General features: G+C 30.6%; 1 protein-coding gene across 2 annotated transcripts in view; it reads left to right on the top strand.

Moving 5' to 3' along the window:
* Positions 1 to 26,997, top strand: part of LOC106466119 (cyclin-L1-like) — a 54,290-nt gene that overhangs the window by 13,756 nt on the left and 13,537 nt on the right. For both annotated transcript variants that reach the window (XR_002612130.1, XM_013926357.2), the window contains exons 3-5: positions 5,256 to 5,365; positions 20,447 to 20,567; positions 20,974 to 21,038. Coding sequence is in view for 1 of the 2 variants with exons in the window: in XM_013926357.2 (XP_013781811.1) it covers positions 5,256 to 5,365; positions 20,447 to 20,567; positions 20,974 to 21,038 (296 nt within the window). In the remaining variant the exon portion in view is untranslated. The remainder of the gene's footprint in view (positions 1 to 5,255; positions 5,366 to 20,446; positions 20,568 to 20,973; positions 21,039 to 26,997) is intronic.

Raw genomic sequence — 26,997 nt, 5'->3', positions numbered from 1 at the left:
CATTTAATAAATGTTTTGCTTTGATATATAAGTTGTTTGGGTTTTTTCATTTAAGAAAAGGGGTCATTAAATCTTTCGACACGGGTCGGTCGATTTGACCGAGTCACGTGACCTTCTCTACTCGTTTAAAGTTGACATCAATTTAATACTTATAACTCTCTATATATTGGGTATATCTTCACAAAATTTGGCAGTCTTTCAGTTAATATTACAAGTCTTTCACATACAAAGTCATATTTCTTAGTGAAGTATTTTTAATAAGATAAAATAAAGAATTGTCCATGAATATATTGAGTATTTGTTTTGAATAGTCCGTGTGTAAATTAATTTTCATGTTAAAATTAAAAATACTTTTTGTTGTCTCAAAAATCTCAAATTTCCTTTGTGTAATCCCTAAAACCTCCTTAATACATTTCAAACGTTTTTTTACTAAATCCTTATAGTTTATATGTTATTTTCTCTACCCTATCTCAAAACGGGATCGGTCAATTCGACCGACCTCGTAACCACCAAAAAAAAATCAAAATAAACCTAAATTACCCTTCTTTTCTTTCTAGAATGACTTCATATTGTAACCTGAAACTACATTCGTTTATCCTAAGTAGCTGTAAGTTTGTAACAGTTTACATATATTTATAATTAAATTTTATTGTTTAATTGCCCTTTGAACCGTGTCTAACTGCTATCCATGCCATTATAAGTTGTAAATCACTCGGGGAATGTGCAGCTCACATTACGCTATCGAATTACATTACCTACGAGTTGCTCGCATGCGTGATTCGTGAAGAATTTTAATTATATTGTTATTATTACTTATTTTACCTATTCTAGTCTTAAATAACTTAAAAAGATCTGTACTTTTAATTTTAGTTACTTTTATATTAATAAATAAAGAATAAATATGAAAAACAAGAAATAAAGTACTTATCCAATCTTCTTTTTTTCTTGCCCTCGATTGTCAAGTAAAGTTAAGCCTGATTTTTTTTTAGCGATTGTGGTAAAGCACTTAACAATTTTTATATACTTAATGAATTAAAGAATATAGACTAATAACATGCAAAAACTAGACAAATTCACTTATTTCTAAAAATTTTCCTGGCTCTCTAACTATACAACAAAAGCTGTTACAAATTTGTCCAAGCTAGTCATTAACTTTCCCACAGAAACGATGTTGCTACTTAGAGTGAAATTGATGGTTATCTGTTCAAAACACAATGTTATACAATATGCCATTTGATAGATGAAAACCTTGACTTTCTATTGGTTATAGGTAATATATAATGAAACATAAGAGAGAACTATCAACCAATTGTGAAAGAGAGGATGTGGCAGGAGGGCTCTGTTTTTCTCTTTAATAGCTCTGTAACAAAACAAAATTGAAAGCCATAAAAATTATGGTTTGAGCAATAATGATTATATAGAAAGTATTTTACGTTTAATATCGTACATTTTCGAGGGGTGATGGATAAAATAGGGATGGTGACATGCTAAGACAAAATGTGTCACGTGTGTCATACTAGTGGAAATTCAGGATTTTTTTATATATATTTCCTTTTAGAATTAAAATATAAAATTTGTATACTATTAAAATATGGATTATTAGTTAAGATTTTATGCTATTCTAATTGGTATAACATAAACAAAAAGTACTTTAATAAAATTTTGAATGTAAGACACTAAAACCTTGTATCATGCGCAGTAAAGGGTACCCGTGCAGAAAGAGTTAATTTCTTGAAGACCTAATAGTTGACACTACATACCATTAATTTTATAATTTACACTTATCATTAATTTTGTTTTCTGATGACCTAGATTTTGTCCGTTTTCCTTCTCTTACTCCACTTTTTTGTCATTGGGTTTGGATTGTGAATCGATTTGCCTTTTATTCCATGTCTCCTCCTTCCCATTATTACTTTCTAGTGTCTTCACTCCAATCATGCACCTTCCCTTTTCCCTGCATGCCTACCCTGCTGTCTGTTGGAGGTACTTAATATGGTGAGCACTGGGTCTACATGTCATACATTCTTTTTCCATTCTCTGCTTTGGGTAAGTGTTTCTTTCTTGTTGGGGTACCATCTTCCACCTGTTGCCATCCATTATTCTTTCATGGGACTGTGACTGGGTATGTTACCTTTTAGTGTGTATATATATATATATATATACCTCTTCTTTTTCGGGGGCATGATCATCATTTTCTTTCTGGATCCTGCTCTGTGGCAAGTGGTGCCTGACCGGGTATTCTTTAACCTTTCAAAGACAATGTTGACTTGCATATTATGATTCCATGGCCATGCAATTCTTACTGCAGCGATGGGGTGTGTCCACAAGATCGGTTGTAGGTTTATTTTCATCATATGTTTGCTTCATTAGTTTGCTTGTCCTGGACCTTACTCACCCATGAACTACGTGGGTAAAGCAGAATGGGATAGCTGTCTATCCCTGCCATGCCTTGTATTGAATAAATCAGTATGGTTTGCTTTTCAAAATAGGGTTCCATGGTCACCCATTGCACTGTCTCAAGTGTTGACATTCCTTTGGACTCTTCACCATGCTCCCCCCTTTCTTCTAGTGGAGTTTTAGAGTCCTTACCACTTTCCAATTCTATACCACTGGGGTGGTGAACTGTGGAGGCATCCTCCTGTGTTAATGAAATACAAATAATATATATAAATGATTATAAAACCATTCAGTTGAGAGTAGGGCAGTGATGTTCTGCTGGTGTAGATGATAAGATGTGAGCCATCAAAATTGTAGTTCACCCCTTTGATTGGGATCCCTCCTCCTACCCCCACATGTATGTCAGTCCCCAGTGGCTGGGTTTTGGATTTAGAGCTGAACCAATCAACTTAAGTCCTCACACATGTATCATAGATGTCTCTATTCCCTTGCTCATTTAAAATCTTTTTGCTCCATCAGTGTTGTAGGTCACACTGGAGGTACATGTAGATTACTATGGTTCTTCCCCTTCTGGTATCCCTCCATGCTTATTATTCCGAGGATGTTACTGCGTTTGAGGTGGTTCCGGTCATTATATCTTTGAGTGAGATGGCTTACATTATACAGACATCTTTCTGATGCCAGATATCAGGTTCCCCAATTGATCATTCAATTTCTCAGAGTATCATGTGCCTGTTATCAGTCAATTCCAAATGGGTAGGAGTTTCAAGGTTTGTTGCGTGCATAAAAAAAAAAAATTGCATATCGATGGCAGCATTGAACAAGAATAGCTATTTATGTGAGTAGAGGTAAGCACCTATCAGAAATACATTTTCGGTATAGACAAATTATAACTTTAACTATTTCACAAAAGTTAAAAGATGTTCAAGTTGGGTAGAAACTGGTTTATCTAGGTTTGTATGTACAAAGTCTACAGTAATCCACTGCTGATGATCACTTTATATTAAAAAAATTAATTTATAATGAAAAGTTTCTGTTTAATTACCAAAAGCTGGTGACACATTAGAAGCCAGTACTTAAAATTTCATTTTTATTAATCATAGACAAATTAATAGGAATCTGGAGAGAGAGACAAATCTGCAGTTTACGTGATTTATATTTTATTATTATCTCCAGTGAGCAACCAATCTAGTAGAGTATATCTAACCACACTATAAGCAAAACTGCACTGCAGGGGCTGAATAGTGTGATTCTAGTCAGCTTACACATGTGTTTATTGTCTTGCTAACTAATCAAACAAGTTAAAGCTGCTTCCTCACTATCTCCATTTCTTGATATTTGGCCTGGGAATGCCTTGCAGTTCAAATAGGAATTGCAAAACTGGCATGACACTGTCATATGAACAGTCTTGTTAACCACTATCATAGTAACCTCCTGTACTCAGAATCTTGTAATATAAATGACTGAAATGTATATATCATGAGTGCATTGATACTAACAGTTTTTATGGTACTTTATAAGTTTTGCTGGCAAAAATACAACACTAACCAGAAATCAATTAGTTTACTAACATTAATTTTTCAATCCCTGGTTTTGGAATGAGCAAAAATATTATTAAGAAAAAAATATAAATGCATTGCTTATAGGTAATACTCCTTGGTACCATATAAAAATGAAAGTTTGAAACTTATTAAGACTTTATTTGCAAATTGCATTAAATAAAATGTTAGAAGATGATAAAATATGAATTCTAAAATATTTTGGAGTGATGTACAATTGACAACTGAAGGGTGCTCTGCAGCTCATATAGGGTTAGTCGGTCCAAATCCACCTCGTATTTGCAGTACTATGAAAACTTTTTTGTTAAAAATAATTTTAAACACTCAAAACTGTGTATTTAGTAATATGGTAAATTATGATAAAATTCCAGCTTTTTTCCCAGAAATAATACTGTATAAACTCAAAATACTCAAGTAGAATTATAATCATGTGAACAGTCTTGTTAACCACTATCATAGTAACCTCCTGTACTTGGAATCTTGTAATATAAATGATAAATGTATGTATCATGAGTGCATTAATGCAGGCAGTTTTTTTCTATTATTATCTCCAGTGACCCTGAGAATGGTTTAAAACTTTTTTTCTGCATATTTCAAGTAGTATTCAATTGTTAAAAATTATGATAATGACTTTTGATCACTGTTTTTGCCAGTTCTCCTTTTAAAATTTCAGAAGCTAAACACTCATACAAATATTAAATATGTAAAAAACTTTTTACATAAAAACTACATATCCTTTGAACATTTGTGTCAAATTTGAGCAGTTAATTCAGTAATTTGCTTGTGCAACCCAAAAAACTGGGTTTATCTTCCGAATGGCTCAGTCCCAAAATGGTTAACATTCTTTGAGAATTTTTAAGTTCTAGGTAGTAATGTTGTAATAACTGATAATGTTTTGATTCTTCTGGTTAGTCATTATTGCTTTAAATATTTCTTCATCATTAGCTTGTCATATGGTGATAAAAATAGATTTGACTATTATTTGTAGAAAATGACAAATAAATAGGCTTAATATATTTTCAATTAATATTTTAGTTTTATTCAGTCAGGACTTGTTTGAAGTTTATTATAAAAATCCATCGCAATGAAATAAATATTATAATTATCTTTGTATTACTTTATTAACTTGTTTTTAGTAATTAGTTATAATAGAAATATTTTATTTTTTAAAACTTAAATATAATGCTAATGTCATGTTTAATGTTAGTTGTATGTTGGTGTAATATACACACATACACACACACAGGTATGTGTATATGTATATTTGTTTAACATAAAAATATTTTTTAAATTTTACAGATTTTAGCTATGGCTTGTATAACTTTAGCATCTAAAATTGAAGAAGCACCAAGAAGAATCCGTGATGTGGTGAATGTGCTCCATCACATCAAACAACTTCGTGCTGGAAAGTAAGTAAATATTCTTTGTTTACCATACAAGAATATTGAAATATTTCTATTTTTAAAAATGTTTTATTTTCATATTGTGCTAATAAATACTATTGTCCCAAAAAAGAATACATTTTAGGTTTATTTGGTTATCCATCGTATGTGTTTTGGTGAAAAAAAGTTCCTTGATCAGAAAAGTCATCTTAACATGTGAGATTTTGTGGCTATGGATTCACCAGAATTAGTTGTGCAAGTTTTTGGGAAGTATCACACCAAGCACCTCATTCTAGTGCAGATTGTTGGTAAGTAAAAATCATCTATTAAAAGTGACCACAGTGGATGTATTGAGTTCATGAAACACGTAAATATCTAATTGATGAGGAACTTCAATATTAAATTGTTCTCCCTCCATGATTTTGATTTTAGATACTTTTATAACAAACTAATCATCTTAAACTATTTATTTATTCAATGTGTCAAAATATTATTGGCTTCTTTATTAGTTTTGAGGTGTCATAAGCATATAAAGATAACAACCATTATGGCTTATATTATTTTGAATAAAGTTATCATCATGTGTAAACTTAAATCATAATTAACACTAAAGTAGACTCTATGTGAAACCTGCTGTCATTATTTCAATTTAAGAAACATTACATTCTATATATATTATGATACATGTTCAGTTATTAAAATTTTGCAATTGAAGAAATGCCACGAGTATATGCAAAATATATAAGTATGAATACGGCAAGGATAGTACAAAACATTCAGACATTTTGAGAAATTCAGTTTAACCTTTTCTTGTTCATGGGACAGTGCAGGACTACTAGTGTTTTAGCACTAATGTCCTAAATATTTTATTAATAAGTTTTAAACATTATTTTGACTTTCCTGGCTAGTTATATCCAAACAAACTCACTTAGAGCAGGAAATTTTCTTGATTAGTTAGAGAAAAAACATATGCCATATAATTTTAATGTATTGAAATGTAATCTAAATCAACTTTCAACAAGATTAAATGCATTCATATTATGTTTTTTTTTAAATTTTGAATACAAAAATTTGATGTACTAATATGCCAGTTTCTTAACCTTTGCAACTTCTTGAATTAGATGTGTAATGTACATTTTTGAAAGAAGTTGTATTTGTAAGCAGTGAACTGTATAAAGAAATTTTTTTGTTTATTGATTGAAATTTTAAGCATATTGAAACTAAGTTGTAGTTTTGAAAATTTTCTCAAATAATGCACGGAAAACCAGAATGAGGGACGTATTAGAATGATAATTATAAATCGAACGTAACTTTATCACAAGATGACGTACAAAAATAACAATAATTGTTAAGAAGGTTAATAAAACGTAGCAGAAGGATTTTATTAACTAATGTTTTTAAATCACAAAATAGAAATGCGAATCACCTATTCTATTTTTCACTCATTTATAGCATTTTGAAAAAACATTTCTTCCAAAATGTATTCATAGTACATACTTGTGCAATGATTTGTTTCAGTAAGCAAGTTAAATGAACAGAAAAATGTTAGGCACTTTATAGCATTCAATCTGAAAAGGTAAATATAACAGTGAATTGTTATTTTTAGGATTGCATACATACTTTAGAGGTACAACTTTGAATCACTGGTACAGTTTTTACCAACTCCCATTTTCAATGAAAGATAATAATTAAAAGCTTAGAGGAGCTTTTAAATAATTCTGAGTTAACAGTATAACAACTATTAAGTATATTTCGCATAAATAAGACAAACTCTTATTTTTGTCAAAATTTTACATCTTTACTGAGACAGAATAAGAACTTTTTGCATTTGTATTAAAATCACACCTTTCTAGTAGTAGTAGTTATAGTCTGAGAGCAGTAGTGACTTGTATTTTCTCTTCATGTGACCTGTAGCTTACTCTCAGCAGTGGACCCAGGCAGCCTCCAGCAGTTCTTCTCTCAGTCTGGGGCTGACTTGTGTGCTCCACTGGCCCTGGGTGGCCAGCAGGACTTGGTTTGTATGACCTAGTCTCCATCTCCAACCTTCAGTGACACTTCCAGCTCACCAACAAGAATTGAAGCATTTTCACTTGCTTTCTGTGTCATAAAGAATGGTTCTTCAACCAGGTAACTTGGGTATCTGTTTTCGTTACTGGCATCACTACCTTCCAAAATAGACCAGACAGCTTTTACCTATAGCTTAAGCACAAGTGTGTGTGTGTCTATATATATATACATATATACACATACACACTGTATTGTATGTTATCATGCAGCAGTTTTAAATTATACTCTTGCTTCGGATAACTTTCTGTTTTTGTTCAAACCTTTTTTTTTTCCCCCCAGAAATAGTTGCAACATGGTTACTGATAAAATCAATTATAAAACCTTTTTTTTATCCATAAGATTTCCTCAACTTAATCTGTGTTGTTAATATTGATCAAGCAGATTTTGTAGAATAATGTAGTATCTATTTTCCCTTGAGCAAAGAATCTAGATTCTAATATACAAGTATTTACAGAAAATTAGTTTGAACTGTCTTTCTTCTACAGTTCTGTAGAGGTTATGGTAATGTTGATGTTTTTCAAAGCTCAAATGGGGATTTTTATTATCAGATAAAAATATTCAAGGTACTAGTCAACATACATCTGCTTATCTGTAACATTCATTCTTACATAATGTTTTATGTATCTAAAAAAGTATTTCAAATTATGAAACATATGAAAGATCATTTAAAGCTATAGGATACTCCAAAGGTTATCTATTTTCATCACTAGATAATGCAACAGAGCACTTTTGAACAACAAATTTTAAGTGAAAAAAACAAATACCTAATCATGCCCTCAGTTGGATCCAAACACAGTTTTAATATTTCTTATTCATTGATGGCTTTACTTCTCTTATATTTTGCACACAAACACACATATCTATAGAAAAATCTAAGAAAGTGAGGAAGGGAAGTAATAAATATTGTTATTTGTGGAATGTATTCATCAGGTCATCCTACCTAATGACTGTCTGAATATTTCATAGAAATAAACAACACTGTTTGGTATCTATGATATTGGTGCCTTTACAAATAGTGTGATAGTTTGAGTGTTCCTTAGTGGAATTTTTTCCCCAACTTTAGATCTTTTGAGTATCACAGTCACTCTAAATATTGTGAAGTATTTTGTGACTCCGATGCTAAAAATTTTTTGGAAGAAATGATATGAAGTCGTAATTTTAGTGAATGTAAACAAAATTATAGTACTGGAAAAAGTGAAAGGTTTTGGGATATCATCCTCTGAAGAGCTGGCTTACTGCATTCTGTATTATTTCAAATTCTGTTATGCAGAACTGATTTTGTATATATACAATTTTTTCATGTATACACTTTTATAACAATAAATAAGGAATATACATGAAAAACAAGAAATACAGTACTTACCTTTGACCTTTTTTTTTTTTTGATTGGCTGCCAATGAAATTCAATCCTACTTTTTTTATTCTGATGGGAGTGGTACACTAAATAATTTTTATTTACTCAAATAATGCACCTAAGAACACAATAATAACACCACAAAGTAAACTATGTTCTGTAACTGTAATTTAACTGGCTTTGTAACTATGCTGTAAGAACCTTTTATGCTAGTTTTTTTAATATAAACTAATGATGAGGGTGTCACTTTGTACTCGTATAGTCTTTTATAGATTTGATACTACTAACTTTTAATATAGTATATCTTCACAAAATTTGGCAGTCTTTCAGTAAACATTACAACTCTTTCACATACAAAATTCATATTGATATCGAGTATTTGTTTTGCAAAGTCCTCGTGCAAAGTGATTTTCATGTTAAGATTAAAAAAACTTTTCTTCATCTCAAAAATCTCAGATTTGATTTGTGTAATCTCTAAAATCTCCTAAATACATCTCAAACGTTTGATTTCAGTAAAACTTTATATTTAATCTGTTCTTTTCTCTATCATAACTCTATACCTTGTAACCACCAAAATAAAAAAATAAATCAAAATTACCCTTTTTTTTTCTACAATGACTTCAAATTGTAACATGAAACTACATTTGTTTATCCTAAATAGCTTTAAATTTGTAACAGCCTACATCTTCTTATAATTCAGATTTATTGTTTTATTGCCCTTTGAACCATGTCTAACTACTATTTGTGCTGTTATAAGATATAACAACTATCTCAATGCAACTTCTTAAAAATTGAAAATTAAGACTAAAGTTTAAAAACACTTTATATGCAAAGAATGAGTTTACTCACTTGGGGAATAAAATATTGCATCATTTCCCTTATTGTTGGTAGTGTACCCAATGCTTTGTTAATATTTTAAGGGAGAGTAAAAAAAAGAGTTCCTACCATTATAGAAGGAAAAGAAAAAAAAATGCAACAGATGAAGGTAATTGATTTTTACACTTCTTGATACCATAATTTTAAAAGTTATCCATTTTATAATGTCACATTGTCAAGAGTTCAATCAAGAAAAAATCTCAAGATCTTAGTCCAAGGTGGTGATTATCATGGTGTTTATACAAAAAATAATGTGTACAGAGATATATTTCGTTTATAGTCATTCCATATTTTTAAACTTTACTTTGAATCTAAATACAATAACTCCATATTTTGCTTTGTTGGTTTCTTTTATCAATCATATCTGACTACATAATACAACAAAGCATCATTTAAAGAATTTGTCTATATAAAATATACCCTTCTCATATTTATAGTATTCCACTTAATAATGCTGCTTATATGAAAAAATCTTTTGGCATTGGTTCTTTTGATACAATACATACTTTGTATGTAAGAGATCAAGAATTCACTTCTGTCTTTATCATTTTTTTAAGCTTTTTTCTTAAATAGTATTTCAGTATCAAATAATTTTAGGTCATACATTGTATGTGAAGCATGATTTTTATCCAAAGTTAACGTCATTACAAGGTTACCATTGAATACATCTTATCCTTTTGAACCTTAATGTTGAGCCCTTGACCTTTTGCTTTGGGTAACCAATCTTTGTGTCACTTACATCATCCTGTGTTTCTATACCAATATACTATACTTATATTTACAAAAGTACAGTCACTGTGAATTTGACTGTAGCTAATTACATTTTATCTGTTCCAAATTAGTAGTAAATGATACTTTACAGATCATATCTTAAGTTTTGTGCTTGTTGACTTTGGTTTTTAAAATAAGATTGTTTACCCTAGAATCATATAGTCCATATATGTTTTAAGAGATCAAATTTCAATGTCCTTCATCATTATGAAGCATAAAAAGCTGGTTTAAGCTTAGGTTTACAGTAGAAAACAAATACTTTATAATCAGTAAATACTCTTCAGCCAGCCTGTGAAGGTATGATAGCTAGTCACATGTAAATTGTGATGCACAAATATTGCTTCAGACTTTGAAACAAAAAAGCCATTTCCCACAGTTTTACCTTTATAAACTATTTTGTTCATTTGAATCAAGGATATAGCATATATGGAAGAAAAACATTTCTGGGTGATTTGATCACCTATTCTGACATCATTTTTTTTCTTCCTTTGTTTATTCATAATATCATTAGCTTTGTATATGAATATTGTAATCCTTCTATTCAAATGTAAACCATCGTTATTTTCATTTTTCATGAAATTCTATTTTGGTTACAAAATAGTATCAACAAATGTACTTTACATTATGAAACTTTCCAAAAAGCCTCCAACAAGGTTATTATTAAGGTTATCACATACCAATAATAAACACTACATATTCCCAAATAAACAATAAAATGCATATTATTGCTTGGGACAAACCAGTGATATTGATCACAGTTTTTTAAAGATTTCACATACTATGCTTCACACAGCAGTGTTAAATGCATTGGATCAGTTTTGATAATGCAAATCATTAAAAATTAAATATAAACTAGTTTTATTTATTTCTATTTTTTTGCCTTTCCAAATGTATGTATTGCATCAAAAGCATCTCTGTTTAGAATAAGATATTGTATGTGTTATTGATTTTTGTAATAACAACCTTGCCATACATAATATTACAAATAATAATGTGGAATGGAATAACCCTCTGGATATGGGTGGGGCAAGTATGCATGCCACAACATTTTTACAGAGTTACATTCAACATTTAATTAAACAGTATTATTAAATCAACTCATATCAATAAGTTTATAACTCAAATCCTTGTATTATCCAAGTGTAAGTTTCTTAATTTCGAAAGGAAATATTTAAATAAGTTTTCAGTCTTTACTCCCCTGTGAGTGTGATGAGTTTGTGTTCTGAATTCTCCATTTTAGTTTTTTTCTTTTTACCAATTTATGGAATTCAGATTGTACAGCTAATTACAGACTTATACTGTAAATATTGACAAGCTAGAATATAAAATTTGAATGTACAATATTTTTTATTTATGACATACCACTAAATGTTTAACATCCACCTGACATGTCTGTAATTTTCTCTGACATTGTTATTGGAAATATGTATAACCAATGTCACAAGTGAAGCAAAAATTTATCATTCTTAATTTTGTTTAACATAAACTGAAGTGACTTCAGAAATATTAAGGCTTTGTCAGTTTCTTCTCACCTCTTTATTTTGCCCAGAAGTCTGTCAGAGACACTTTCTTCAGATCAGTTTTCAGAGCACCACCAGAAGAAAGTTCATTCAAATAATTATTTTCCTTGAAAAATTGTATTTCATGCAAAGAGGTCTGTAATACTCATTTGATCAATGACACTGTCAGGAAAATTATTTTGGAACTAGTTATTCATGTGTTAAAATGTCCTTGGTAAATTATCTTCAGTTTTCTTTCACTTTCTGTGAGGAAACTGTCCAAAATTGATCTATACACAATCATCTTTCTTCACAATGGTTGAATGCCACAAGGTGATAACCACTGCTATAGAAAAGTCCAATTTACTTAATTTAGTTTGTTACTTAGTTTCAGACTGTCTCTTATTACATAATGTAATTTTACAAGATAGTAAATGCTATCTATAGTCAGATTACTTACCAATCTGTGTGTGAGACTTCAAATATTTAGGATAATAGGGTTATTGCTCGATAATAGAGTGACAACACAAACCTACACCAATCAGTATGCTTAGCACATAATAATAATAACAAATTAGTTTATTCCTTTTATAACATTTCTACAGGCTGTGTACACAGTTGTAGGCCTAATGACATAAACATAATTTTAACACTAATTTCAGAAATAAATGTGGGCTTAACCTCAAGTACAATGTTTCATTATAAATTGTGAGATGTATACTTAACTGGCTTAGCTTTGATTAATAAACATGTAACTCACCAAGTAGCTGAGTAACAGAACATATACAATTATTTCTCATTAAGTACCTCATTTTGACTGGCACTAATATAACTAATGTACCCATCTAGATCTTAGTCAAACTTATTAGATCTTACCTCATGCACCTTCTAGCTAACATCCAAATTAAAACATTGAAAATATAGCTTAAAAATATTATACGGTACTAGTGTTAGTTGAAATACTTTGTATTTTATATAGTAATTGGATCTATGTCTTACTAATTGTCATCAAACTTTCAGTTGGACTTACCATGGTTTGCATATTTTACAGTTAACCGTCATATCACTGAAACTTATCAATTTTGATAATGTGAACCTGCAGCAGTGGGTCTGCATTTCATCTGCATTATTATTGTTAGAGCAACTTGTGTTTTTTATGAGTTACTTTAATCAAATTCTATCAGTTTTAGGTGTGGTCTAGTGTTTATAAATAGACCTGTGCCTGATGTTATTAATTATGCTAAAGATGGATCGTAATCCATAAATCAAAGATGAGTTGGACTTGTTGTCAGACATTGTAATTTATGTAAATGCTAAGAATTACAGTTATTCTTAGGCTGACCATATCCTGCCTCTGGTAGCCATAGGTTGACCCTTTCCAGTTAGTTAGAATTCCACGAGTATTGTGAACATTAGTAATGAACAAGATATACTAAACCAATATAAATGACCAGTATGAACAAAAATTACTCACCACTAAACAGTTGATTTTTACCCTGCTGTTTCAACACAAGTAACACCTTGATCTGTATAGATGATCGTAAATTGACATCTCAGCCTGAGCTTCATGTGTAAAATAAATTTAAAGCTCATCAAATTTTGTTAATATGTCAATTGTTATAGTTTGGAGGTTTAGTACTGAAATAATAAATTCTTTCTTACAAACTTTTGACACAACATGCTGCAGTATGTAAATTATTGACTACGTCTTTTTTATATTATTACTTGGTAGTTTTTAGTGTATTAAAAAATCAAGATCATCATTTTCACACTTTTTTATGATAATTAAGCATTCTTTACTAAAAAATATCTACTCACAACTGATCATGAACTATTCATGTGACAAGATACTGAAAAATAATTATGTGCATTCTGGTAATCTGTACCATATAGGCATGTATACAAGGTTTGAAGTTACTGCCAACACTCGGTAAATGAAGTGTTGCAAGCATAAACATTTTTGATGATAGTATAGGCTATCGGGTAAGGAACAGTATCAGTTTTACTTTTCTGGAATGTTGCCAGCTATATGTTACTAACCTTTAAATGTTATAGTGAATTAATTTGTTTCACATCTTTATAGGTGTGCCAAGTATTTTACCATATACACAGTATTAACGTAATTAACACTATATAGAAATTACTTACAGACTACTGTGTTTCAATATAATATAAACAAAGGCAAGTTTCTGAAAGATAATAGCAATACATAGGCTTTAAGGTATCTCGTACATTAAGGTTACATTTGCAAGCTCTTGTCATGTTTTCATATGTTGGTATGAAACATTGAACTTTTAAGTCTAATGCACTAAAAGTATATTTGTTTTTAACATATTACTTCACTGAAGGTATTCTATTGATAAAAATGAAATTTTAGCCATGTTTTTAATAAGAATGTAAAGACATCATGTGGTTTTTGTGTTAAAAAATAAGCAAGCATTTTTTGTTTTTGTTGGAACATTTCCTTATGTAAGTGACATTTGATAAATAACATGTTGCATTAAACATTGAGTTTTAAAGAAAACAGTTAATATTCATTTCTCCATTTTAGCATCTGTCTTCCTCTTTTTTTCTTTATTAAAACAAGTTCTTGAAATCATGCAGCTATTGTTTTTTTTGTTAGGTTTTGTTTTCTCAGTAATGATTAGTCTTATTCTGTACATTCTCTTATTTATCACTTTGGTTTTTGCTAAATTCCCTATTTGAGGATTCATATACTTCATTTGCTTATTACACAGCTGATTATCTTGATTAATTAGATTTAGTGTTCAATGAAAGGCATCAATGAAAAGAGCAGTTTTTACGTTTAGACAGAGAATATTAGATTAGTTTTATCTGGAAGCTCAAGACTGTAATTGTTTCTTTCTGTAATTTTTAAATATTTGGGAGGCCTTTGATTGCTCTAAGTAGATGTTTCTGAAGTTGATCCTAATTGCCAAATTTATTTTTTGACAGACTGTATCACTTGTCTATATATTACCAATGATAATATTCATAAACCTCTTAACCCATTTTACACTGCATTCTATAATGACTCTTGAGTGTACCATTTTGGTGTGTGTTTGCCTTTATAAGTATCTAAAAATATATTTAAACCCTAAATGAATAAGAAATCCAGAACAACACCTTAACCATTATTATTAAAGCTCGGTTATAATTCCTATATGGCTTAATAATCATACTCAAATTATTTCATTTCACAGCCTCCGCAGTTTGGGGTTGCCTGTTGAATGACATATTTTTAGCCTATAATTTTCCATATAATTTCCTGAAATCTGAAGTCTGTCCAACTTGGTGTTAATTATATTTGTGCCTTGAAATCTCCTTACAGCAAATTAAATGCCATTAGTTAAAAAGACCCCAGTTTTTATATCTTTCTGCCTTTATCATTGAGTTATTGTATGTAAGTACATAAGATCCTTCAGATGCTTCCACAAGATAAAATTAAGGCTTTAATTTAGTGTATGTGGCTTAAGTACAGTATGGCTGGTGTAATAGATTGCAAAAAGTTTGAAACATTTCAAGTTCCTATTTAAGCTGTTAAATGTTTTGTTAGATGACTTCTGAAGGTGGTTGCTACAAGGATGAGAAATTTGTTCTTTCTAATGGGTGATGTGACTAGATTGGTTCTAAGGGTGGTCAGATCATCATTCATGAAATAGTTTAGATGTTAAATGTATAAATTAAGCAAAATGGTTAAATTACTTATACTACTTTGTTTGTCACTTCCCAGAGTGCAGTTAGTCAGAAGGATCTTTTCCTAATAGAGAGAATGTAGTGATAATTTTTCTTCAATCATAAGCCCTTAAGCTTATAACATTTAAAATTCAAGGCTTTATTTCTAGAGCTGGGTATTAATGCTATCAGTAGATTATCCCATTAATCAAATGCATTTGATTAATTGACTAGTACAGTGTTCCTCAAACCATGATGTGTACAGACAAAAAAAAGTTTGTGGTGGGGACTTTCAGCTGGTTGTCTACCTTATTTTGTCAGCAGTCCAAAAGGGAAAAAAGTGGCATTGGGAGCTGAACCAGATTTTGAGTGGTGGGTGGTAAAAACCAGTTTAACTCATAGATGCACATGCCTGTGGCTGCCACCATCATACCACCACCACCCCCTTGACCAGGCAAAAAAAAAAGGTTATTATTTTCATGTTTATAATTTTAATGTGTTATAACTTTAATGACTTTGAAAATTTGTAAATTCCTTTAGAAAGTCAGATAAAACACTCCACAGGAGTAGTCACTAGGCAAACACGTTATAACCTGAAACACAAATATAAAAAATAAAATAAAAGTGGAGACAAATGTTACTCTAGGCTGAGTTTTATTTTTCTGATTGATCTATCTTTAGCAGTAGGTAATTGATACAAATTAGTCACAATGAGATCACTAAGTTTTTATGCAAAAACACATTGATATACTTTTATATTTTAAATATCTATAAAATTTTGAAAATATTTTTACACACCACATAAACTTTTACTGGAAAGAAAATAGGCTTTGTATGGTATCCACTGTGAATGATATTGTCTGATGAGCCACAATAAGTACAAGTGAATTAGCATGGCGTGAGCCGTTCATTTAGTTTCGCATGCAGGTTATTTGCTTCGTGACTTTTCAGGAAAAGTGTTTGTTTCTAACAAGCTAATTGTGAAGTAAATTGTACTGTGACATTGACAAAGAAATTGTTCATGCTTATGGTGAATATTTTCTCAGTGATATTTAGTGCTGGGTGGCAGTAGTCACATTGCATGGGCGTTATGGATGGGCAGAACGAGTCTTGGGTGGCCCCATCCACCATAGCTACAACCCTAAATTGGGCAAAGCACAGATTGCTTTTTACTTAATAAATAAACATAATACTATTCTTTCAATTAGTTGATTATTTTTATGACAATCAATTTAATCATAATTTTGATTAGTAGATTAGTTTATATGACAACAATTGATCTAATCATTGCTCATAGGTGAGAGATTACTCAATTAGGTTGCCCAGCTCTGGAGATGGGCACAGTACCGATAGCTTGTTGTGCAGCTTTGCACTTAAAGAAGAAAAACTAAGGAACTTTCTATAGCTACCTTTCTTTCATTGTTTTTCCTTCAACCTATCTACTCAGATGCTTAGGCTGTATTTGAAAAGACATTTTTGAATATCATTAAAATTTAAAGTTATCTATGGGCAAATTAATTGCATTACTTGGAACAAAGAAAGTATTTTCATTATAAGTCCTTGTATTATTTTGAGTAGCTAAAAGAAGAAACATTGTTATTTTCTGGCATCATACTCCATTGTTGAGCTGTTTCTAGATGCTCACCTAGTAAAATTAGTTAACAGTTTTGTTAGAATGTTTAACCACTGAATTAGCATTCAGACTATTATAAAACTTACAATTATTTATACATGGATTAATAAAAAATTATCACTTGTATATCTTTTACAAAGGCAAATCTAAATTTTTTAGAGCATTTAATTGAAATTAAGTTATAAATCTGGCTAAAATCGGTATTATTCATGATAAAACCAGTAATACAACATGTGTGAAGAACTGATTTCATCTGTAATGTTAATAATGCTAGTATTGCATATAAATCTCTTTGGGGTTTTGAGTCCATTTTACTTCACCATATAGTAACTATATATTATATACATTTCCCCATTATAAGAGACCTGATGATATTTCTTTGGTTTGCTGACCCAAGCTGTGTTGATGAGGCATGAATTAGTGAAACTGCAGTCCACAGCAGTAGGTATGGCCAATCAAAGAATGCATTAGGCCTCTACATCACAGATTCTTTTCAATTTCACTTCTGATGAAAAAAAAATATTTAAAATAAATATACAATAATTGTATTTGTTTAACTTCAGCTGTTGTTATCTGTTGATGATAGTTCTCTTCATGATAAGGGATATTTAATATACTGATATTTTTTATCCACCTATCATGTTTCCAGTTTCAGTATATGATCTTTCAAAGTTCTAAAGGTAGAGGGGGGAATTATATGAGGATAACTAACTTTTCCTATTTTGGAAACTATGCTGTCCTTGTTATGTCAACACAACTGTAATCATTAGTTTAAGTACAACATTATTTTACTTGGAAGCTGTTGAACATAGTATTTATACCTACTAAATATCTCCATATTACTATAGTTCTTTAGGTGGGGTTTTAACAGGAAAAACTAATGTAATCATACTGAAACAAACAATCTGTGTAGTCACAGTACTGGAATATGTATTGGGTAAATTAAACTTTACATAGAATCATAGACCTAATATCTAGTAACTCTGTACACACCAACTTTAACATGTGACCCTAATGTGTTAGGGTATGACATAACTTAGTGGTTAAGATGTTTGACTCGCAGTCAAGGATTACAGGATCAAAACCCATTGCCAAAAATGCTTCCCCTTTCAGATGTGGGCATTATAATATGATACACAATCTCACTATTTGTTGATAGAGAGTTGGTGGTGATTGGTATTGACTTGTTATTTTCCCTCTAGTCTGTTACTTCAAACTTAGAGTCTGCTAGAGCAGATAGCCCTTGAGTAGCTTAGTCTGAAATTTAACAAACAACAAACCTATTGTGTTTGAATGTTTTAAGTTTTGATTCTAATTTGAGTTCTAGTTCTGTAAAATTGAATTGGAAATACTTTCTAAGCATTTTAAACAAATATGTGTTTTACAAATACAGTTATTTCATAGCTATTTTTATACTTAAGCATCAAATACACTAAATAGATGGTTTTGGCAGCAATAACTTTTACATAAATACAGTAACAAAAAAAGAACGATATAAGCTAATATCCAGTTTTGTAAAAACTGGCAGTTATTATCTAGTAATATGAGAATACTCCAAAATTTTATTGTTCTAAAATTGGGGTTAATTCTACAATGATAGAATGGACGATGAATAACATATGGGGTTGTCATTTCTGCCATATTCACACTTCAATGCAACTAATATAGTTTTCAGATTTTTTAGAATAAATAACTCATGTATGGTGTAATATTGTCTTGTTTTATGAACCTGTTATCTTTGAATCCTTAATTTATATTTTAAACATACTGTTTTCAGTTTGTTTAACAAGGCTTGAAATCAAGCTGGACTTCCTATCCTCTTTTTTATTATTATTTTAATGTAGAGCACAAGATGTCACATATTGAGACCTATGAGTGTTTTTTTTTCTCTCCTCTTCTTGATTTTCAGATTTATTTTCTCTGATGACTGTATGTTGTAAAATATGTTTATTTCATTATTATATCTAGTTGCTTTGTCCCAGAGAATCATAAAAAAGATGCTTCATATGATATTAAGTGGCAATATTTCCACTGCTATTATTATTACTAACAAAAGAAAGTTTAGCTTATGAGATATGGTGATTGGTAGACCTTTGATAAAATAAGTGTTAAACAATTATGTTGAATTTGTGTTGTAATGCATAACAAGAATACACAATTAGCAAGATAGTTTAGCAAAACATTGTTTAGTACTTGCATAGTGCAAGAAATAATGAATTATTGCTACAGTGTCTTAAATATTAAATTTTCATTTTTTAACATTGTTATCATAGCACCTGAAAAATGGAGATTTCTGGATAAAACTGAGACTAATATACCAAGTAATTATCTCTGAATTGCTACAATCTGTTAGGTGGAAATTTAATGTTAAATGATCATTGTAACTACAGCATCTATATGGTTTCAGAGTGTTGACAATGTTTACCAAACATCAAACCATTTTGTTGATAAAAATCAGTGGGAAACTGAGTTTGACTGAATAGAGGCATTACTTTTTTGTTTCTCAGATCTTTAGTCCAGGATTTCCCACAGTCTTCAAAATGTTTAAAAAGCACTTGCAGAGTAAAAACACATGCTGCAAGTGTTGGCAGTGTCTGATCCAAATGAGCAAGTAAGTATGCCATCAGGACTAGTACTAAAACAAGTTGGCAAACTTAAGGCAGTTTCAGACAATTCATGCTTAATTTTTGTGTCATTTCAAGAGTTTTTTAGCTTTCCCCTGTAAGATGCTGTTATAATGTTAATTTAATTTGAGGTTTTGAAAATGTAAAACAGTAATATGTATAATTTTATGGTAAATTATCTATTATTTGCTCCATTAATATCTTGCAATACCTGGTAGTGTAAGTCTTATAATTTTATTCTTCCAAAACTTATTAATTTTGCAGCATAGATTAGCTATATATATATATATTAATTCAACAGGATAAAAAGAAAAACATTGCTAGATAATGTTGTAGATAATAGCGAAAAAAAATTCACTTAGCATTCATGGTACTGCTGCATGATAATTAAAGGGTGTTGATGATAGGTTGATAAAAGCTGTGTGGAACCATTATGAACAATAAGAGTAGTGTTGATAGTATTATTTTAGCTGTGAACCTGTAAGGTAGGTTGGTAGAGAAGACACCTACATGAAGAGAAACTAGCTAGTGATCACTGCTCTCTAGATTTGACCAATCAAGACCTACGCTAGGTAGCTGACAGTAGAGAATCTTCTCTCACTTGTTTAGGACCATTCAGCCATTGATCTTGGATCAGAATTATATTAACCTCAAGAACCAAGTCATCAAGGCAGAGAGAAGAGTTCTGAAGGAGCTGGGCTTCTGTGTTCATGTAAAGCATCCTCATAAGGTATGGACACGTAGAGAGTCCTTATAGTTACACTTACTCAATTCCAAACAATACTTTACTGATTTATCAGTGAAATTCAATTAACTAGCCAAAGAATTGTTGGATGTACAAGGAAGTTGTCTAAAGTATTGTTTGTTTATTTTTTTTAAGCAAATGTTTTGTGTTTTGTTAAAGTTATTATATAGTAGTGTTTACATGCAACTAAAGCAAGATAAAGAGGAATTGTTTCTAAAAGAAATAAACATTTTGAAAAATAATAACACCATTATAAGAACATTCTTCTGGGAAGGTTTTGCAGCTATAAATACCTGATATTTAATAAGAATGTTTTTTTACAGGTTGTTGAGTTTAGGAATAAAAATTGTATTGTTAGTTTATGTTTTTAATAAACACTGAAATTTTATAGATTATTGTGACTTTCCTTCAAGTTTTGGAATGTGAGAAGAATCACAAGCTGATGCAGACTGCTTGGTAAGTTTTGTTTTTGTTTTCTTGTACCATAATTAATATGTGTTGTTGTATTGCATATATGGATATAAAAATGTGTTTCTTTTGACTGTTGTACTGATGTGTTTGTTTGCTTTGTTAATGTACGTTAATCATAAATAGATCATCAGCAGTTATATTGGCTTCTTCTTGTATATTAGAATACACACATACATACATATATATATATATATATATATATAAACATATTGTAAACATCCAGTAAAACTGACTTTTCTGTGTATTTTGGTTGAATGTGAAAACAATGTGTTTTGTATAGGTTTCTTTTTAAGTTTTGAAATGATCATTTTTTGCATAACTTTTATATGTGTTTTGAAACATTTATTAAAACACTGCATTATTAATCTTCATCTGATAGAGCTTAGGTGGTATCTAAGTCCCATTGTCAACTTGGACCTACCACCAGGACCATACTCAGCTGATTATCCATCCTACCTAGGGCAATCCTGTGGGGCAGCAACCAAGAGGGCCATCACCACTGGGTACCATACCTGCTCTAAACAGACCAATGGTTTTTGGTTATAGAGTTAGTCAGGAATCAAACCAGTGATGGTACTATAGTGTTGCAAGAATAATAAAAGTGTTATTCATTGGAAACTGTCCTTAGGATTCTCAAACTGAGAAATATGTTGTTTCATTGTTCAATATAACATGTTAAAATCAGCAGTATAGCATTTGTATTAAATCATTTAAAAATCATCAAAAATGATGTAATTGTTGCAAAGTATAGTAAAGTTCCCAGTTCAGTGATAATTTTTAATATCTGATTTGTTTTAACTAACTCAGTGCAGATTTCTAGAGTGCCTTTATTTTACATAAAATCTGTAACTTGACTGATTCATTAAAATTAGAATCTTTGAGTTTCACAACCTAGTCAGCCTGATGAAATTTGATATTGAGAGAAAGACCTTGTTTGTAAAACTTTGTAATGCCTCAAGTGTAATTGAAAATACCATGATGGTACTTATTCTTGGTTATAAATCGCAGAGCTAGTTTGAGCAGAATTGCTACTAATTAGTAACTTCAATTTACATGATGTTTCATTACATATCTTGCCAGATTTGTAGATATTGCTGTGTAATGCAAGATTACTTATGAAGTATGTAAAGTAAGATAATGAACAATAATGCAAAGTCAAACATTTACATGAAATGCGTGTAAAATAGTTGCAGATATTTTTAATTCATCTTAAGTAAAGAACTGGATTTGATGGACTCTGAATTTAGTACAAAAGTTGTGTTTGAATAAATGTAGCTATGATAATGATGTGTTTATATACTTATTTCATAAATGCTGAGTCAGTCTTCTTAATGGCAAGTTGAGAAATTTATACATATATACTTGTGTAAGTTTTTGTTGTTTTTTAATATTAAAATTGGGTTCATATGGCCACTGAAAGTCACAGAAAAGTAAAGGGCAACTTTCATTAAAGTTTTTGGGGAGTAATGGAAATAAGATTTTTTAAGATATAATTACATATTGACTAATTTGTGAATGTAGCTTTTCTTTTAAATTGAAATTAAAGCATAAGTACATGAGTTGTATTATTATTGTTTGGTATACTGCATAAATAGTACTGGCCTTAATTAGCTGCTAGTAATGTATTGGACCTGGCATGGCCAAGTGGTTATGAAACTCAACTCAAAATCTACGGATTCAAATACCCGTCCCACCAAACATGCTTGCCCTTTTAGCCATAGGGGCATTATAATGTGATGGTCATTCCCACTATTCGTTGGTAAAAGAGTAGCCCAAGGGTTGGCAGTAGGTGATGATAACTAGCTGCCTCCCCTGTAGTCTTTCACTGCTAAATTAGGGACGCTTAGTGCAGATAACGCTTGTGTAGTTTTGCGTGAAATTCAAAACAAACTCAAACCCAAGTAATGTAATGTATACACTTACACTTAGTAAAAAAAAATGTGGCATTTAAGACTTCAGTGTGTTAAGTGGCCTGACTACTGATATTTGAAAACATAATATTGTTTTTAATTTTCATCAAATTGTTTTACTAGTCTTCAGAATGAATTAATTTAGAGAGCAATTCACTTAAATTGAAATGATTCATGTTTCAATGTTTGTTATTTAATTATGTTCTCAAGCATATAATATATAGCATAAGAAGTTAAATAATAATTTCAGTAACACTTCTTGCTGGCCATGGAAACAATGGAACATCGTAAACCAAGATAAGGTGAAACAAAATTTTACTGGTGTTAAGTATTTTTTCTTATAGTATTGAACCTAAATTATATACAATCTGACAAAGTGGAAACCAACTGAAAAATCTGTAAAATATAACAGGATGTCATAAAATCAAAGTAAATTTACATGTAATAATTAAGTCATTCAGAGTTTTACAGTCAACTTGCACAAAATAGGAAGTATGTAAATTTAAAAGCTTACAAAATGTTTAACTAAAATTGTCATTCAGTGAAACATATTTGAAAATATAAGTTTCGGTTAAGTTGCATACCATAAAAGATAAGTACATATACATTGCAGTAACATAAAGTAAAAAGTATAAGATGAAAAATATTTGTTTATTTACATAATTTCATATTTGGTAGAGTAGAAAGTTTTTAAATAAATAATATTTCAATAGAACATGATGTGAATTCTTATTCACGTACAATGCCTTGCAAAAGTATTCACTCTCCCCCTGCAAAGTTCCATATTTTGTTGCTGTCTGAGCTTGCAGTCATGAAATTTTCAAATGGGACTTTATATTAGAATCTTCACAATCTTCTCCAAACTGAGAAAGCCAAAAAAACATGGATATAATATGTAAGTTAGATTTTCAAAGAAAATAAGAATATTCTTAATTACATAAATATTCAGTCCCTTTGCTATGGCAACCCTCAATGCAGTTTAGGAGCAAAAGATTAGTTTGAACAGTCAAAAATTAGTGTAATGGTTTCTGTCTGTGTGTAATCAGTGTTTAACTTGACTTCAAAGTAAATACATATTTTCAAGCCACAACCAACATAGTGATACAACAAACCAATCATGAAGACCAAGGAGTTTTCCAAACAAGTCAGGGATAAAGTGGTAGAAGCATAGATGGGAGAAGGTTACAAGAAAATTTCAAATTTGTTGATTATCCCTTTGAGTATGGTGAATTTCATCATTAAGAAGTGAAATGTGCTTCATACCAGCAAATCACTGCCCAGATCAGACCGTCCTTCCAAAGTAAACATCCGGGCAAATAGGAAACTGGTTAAGGATGCCACTTTGAAGCCAACAATGACTTTGAAAGATTTGCAAAGTTCCATGTCTGAGATGGGAGTCAGTGTTCATACATCGACAATATCCTGATCCCTACACAAAGCTGGCCTGTATGGGCTAGTGGAAAGAAACAAGCCATTACTGAAAAAATAGTAATCTTAAATCTCATATAGAGTTTGCGACAGAGCATACAAGTGATAATGCAGACGTGCAGCAGAATGTTTTGTGGTCAGACAAGACAAAAATTAGGCTTTTTGGTCTTAATTCAAAGCGTTATTTCTGGTGCAAGCCCAACACAGCACATAACCCAGTCAACACCATCCCAACTGTCAAGCTTGGTAGTGGCAACATCATGTTACGGGGATGTTTCTCATCAGTGGGGACTGGAAAGCTTGTCAGGTTTGAGGGGAAGATGGATGGTGCAAAGTATAGGTGAATCTTATAGAAAAACCTGCTTCAGTCAGCCAAGAATCTAAAACTGGGTTGAAAATTCACATTTCAGCAGGACAATGACCAGAAGCACAAGGCCAAAGCCACACTTGAGTGGTTTCAGAAGAATGTCCTGGAGTGGTCCAGTCAAAGTCCTGACTTGAATTCAATAAAAAATTAATGGTGAGTCTTGAAATTACACTCCTTCAACAATCCCCAACCAATTTGTCAGAATTGGAGCAATTTTGCCAGGGAGAATGGGCAAAAATTACACCATCCCATTGTGAAAGCTGGTACAGATCTATCTAAATGATTCACAGCAGTAATTGCTTCCAACATGTACTGACTTAGGGGGCTGAATACTTATGCAATCAGCAAAGTTCAATTTATATATTTTATTTGCTTGTTTTGCTGACATTCAACCTCCTTCACACATAACAGCATTAAGTATGATTATTAGAATTTTTGATAAAAACAAGTTCATTAAAAAGATTATCTATATTATTTGTATTTCATCAAAATGTGACGTTATTGGTAGGGGTGAATACTTTTGCAAGGCACTGTACACAACCTAATAGGCATGGCGTAAACTGTTGTGCAAATAGTGTGAGAATATAGTATGTCACTAATGCACTTCAATACGATAAACTTATCAAATAAAGAAACTCAATATTAGTTTGAAATTTTGCTAAGTCTCTTACAAAGTTGCATCATAGTTGGCAAAGAATAGATTAAAATATTCTAAATGTTTCTTTAAACATTATTACAGCTTAAAAGAATGCCCATTATACTAGAAATAAATGATATTTTTATTAGATTATAACAGAAAATAATACAGAGGTTGAATTCCTTTTTCAAAACTCAAGATCACTATTTTTATCACCTTAGTCCATACTCGAGTCCATAATTTTACTTATTAGTAATTTACTAGTTTACAGGAATTAAGTAAATGCAGTGGACATTAATTGTGGAAAAATTAAAATAAGAAATTATGACAGTTTTATTTTAGTTTGATTTTGCTTCTTAAAGCTCATAAATGCAATGAGTAAATACTGTTTTTACTGAAAGTTTGTTATTAGTGTATGAAATTCAAATTAAATTATTTCAAACAAAATATGTAAATGAAACTTTCTGCTAGCCACTCGTATCATTAAGAAAGATCATGCACATAAAGTACATAATATAATATTGTGAATCGGGTTTTTGCCAAGTGTCTTGATGTATACTGTGGTTTGTAACTTGTGTACTATAAGTTGATGCTAGAGGATGTATTGAATTAATGTAATTTATTATTGCAATACACAAGAAAAAAGGTTGTTTCTGAAAGTATATCACTGTACATTTATTTATGAATACAAGTCTGTTCAATGTAAATTATGTGTTGAAATATGTATAAAAAGCAGTTTTAAATCATGAAATTTTATTGTGTTTAATGTTTACAATCCTTGTTAAGTTGTAATGAAAAAATATTACTAGCATCAAAGCTCAAAAAAATTTTCAAGTCTCTCTTGTCATGTTTTATATTCAAATTCATATTTTCTTAATCATATGAACATGTGCTGAAAATGTGCATTACATAGTAACTATAATGTAATGAAACTAGAGAAAGTGAATTGGTTATGTCTGAGATGTTGAGCTTCTTTGATTATATGAACAGGTTTTAGCTAAGACTCTCTTGATTCTAGTCAGTCAAGAGAATTTTCAAATGCTTGCTTAGCTTGCATTAAACTGATCTGTAGGTCAAAATAATTTATCAGTGGAGAAGAGAGTGTGTTATATACCTTAAACACTAAAGCTGTGTTGCAGGCTTGAACTGTTTAACTCCTCAACACGTGACCTCTTTGTACTCAATTAGTCTTTATAGATTTAATACTTCTAACTGTCAATATAGTATGTATATATTCACAAAATTTGGCAGTCTTTCAGTTCATATTATAAGTCCTTCACATACAAAAAAAATCATATTTTTAGTGAAGTATTTTTAATAAGGTAAAAATAGATTTGTCCTTGAATATATCGAGTATCTGTTTTGAATAGGCTGTGTGGAAAGTGATTTTCATGTTAAGATTTAAATACTTTTCTTCATATCAAAAATATCTAAAAATTTCATGTGTAATCACTAAAATCTCATAACTACATTTCAAATGTTTGTTTAAAGCAAAACTGTATACTTTATCTGTAAATTTTCTCTACCCAAACTATATACAAGGTTGGTCAATTTGACTGACCATGTAACCCCCCCCCCCCCCAACAAAAAAAAAAAAAAAAA

The sequence above is a fragment of the Limulus polyphemus genome, unplaced genomic scaffold (genome assembly GCF_000517525.1).
Source record: "Limulus polyphemus unplaced genomic scaffold, Limulus_polyphemus-2.1.2 Scaffold2156, whole genome shotgun sequence".
NCBI classification, from domain to species: domain Eukaryota; kingdom Metazoa; phylum Arthropoda; class Merostomata; order Xiphosura; family Limulidae; genus Limulus; species Limulus polyphemus.
This window is presented reverse-complemented; position numbering and strand designations above follow the sequence as displayed.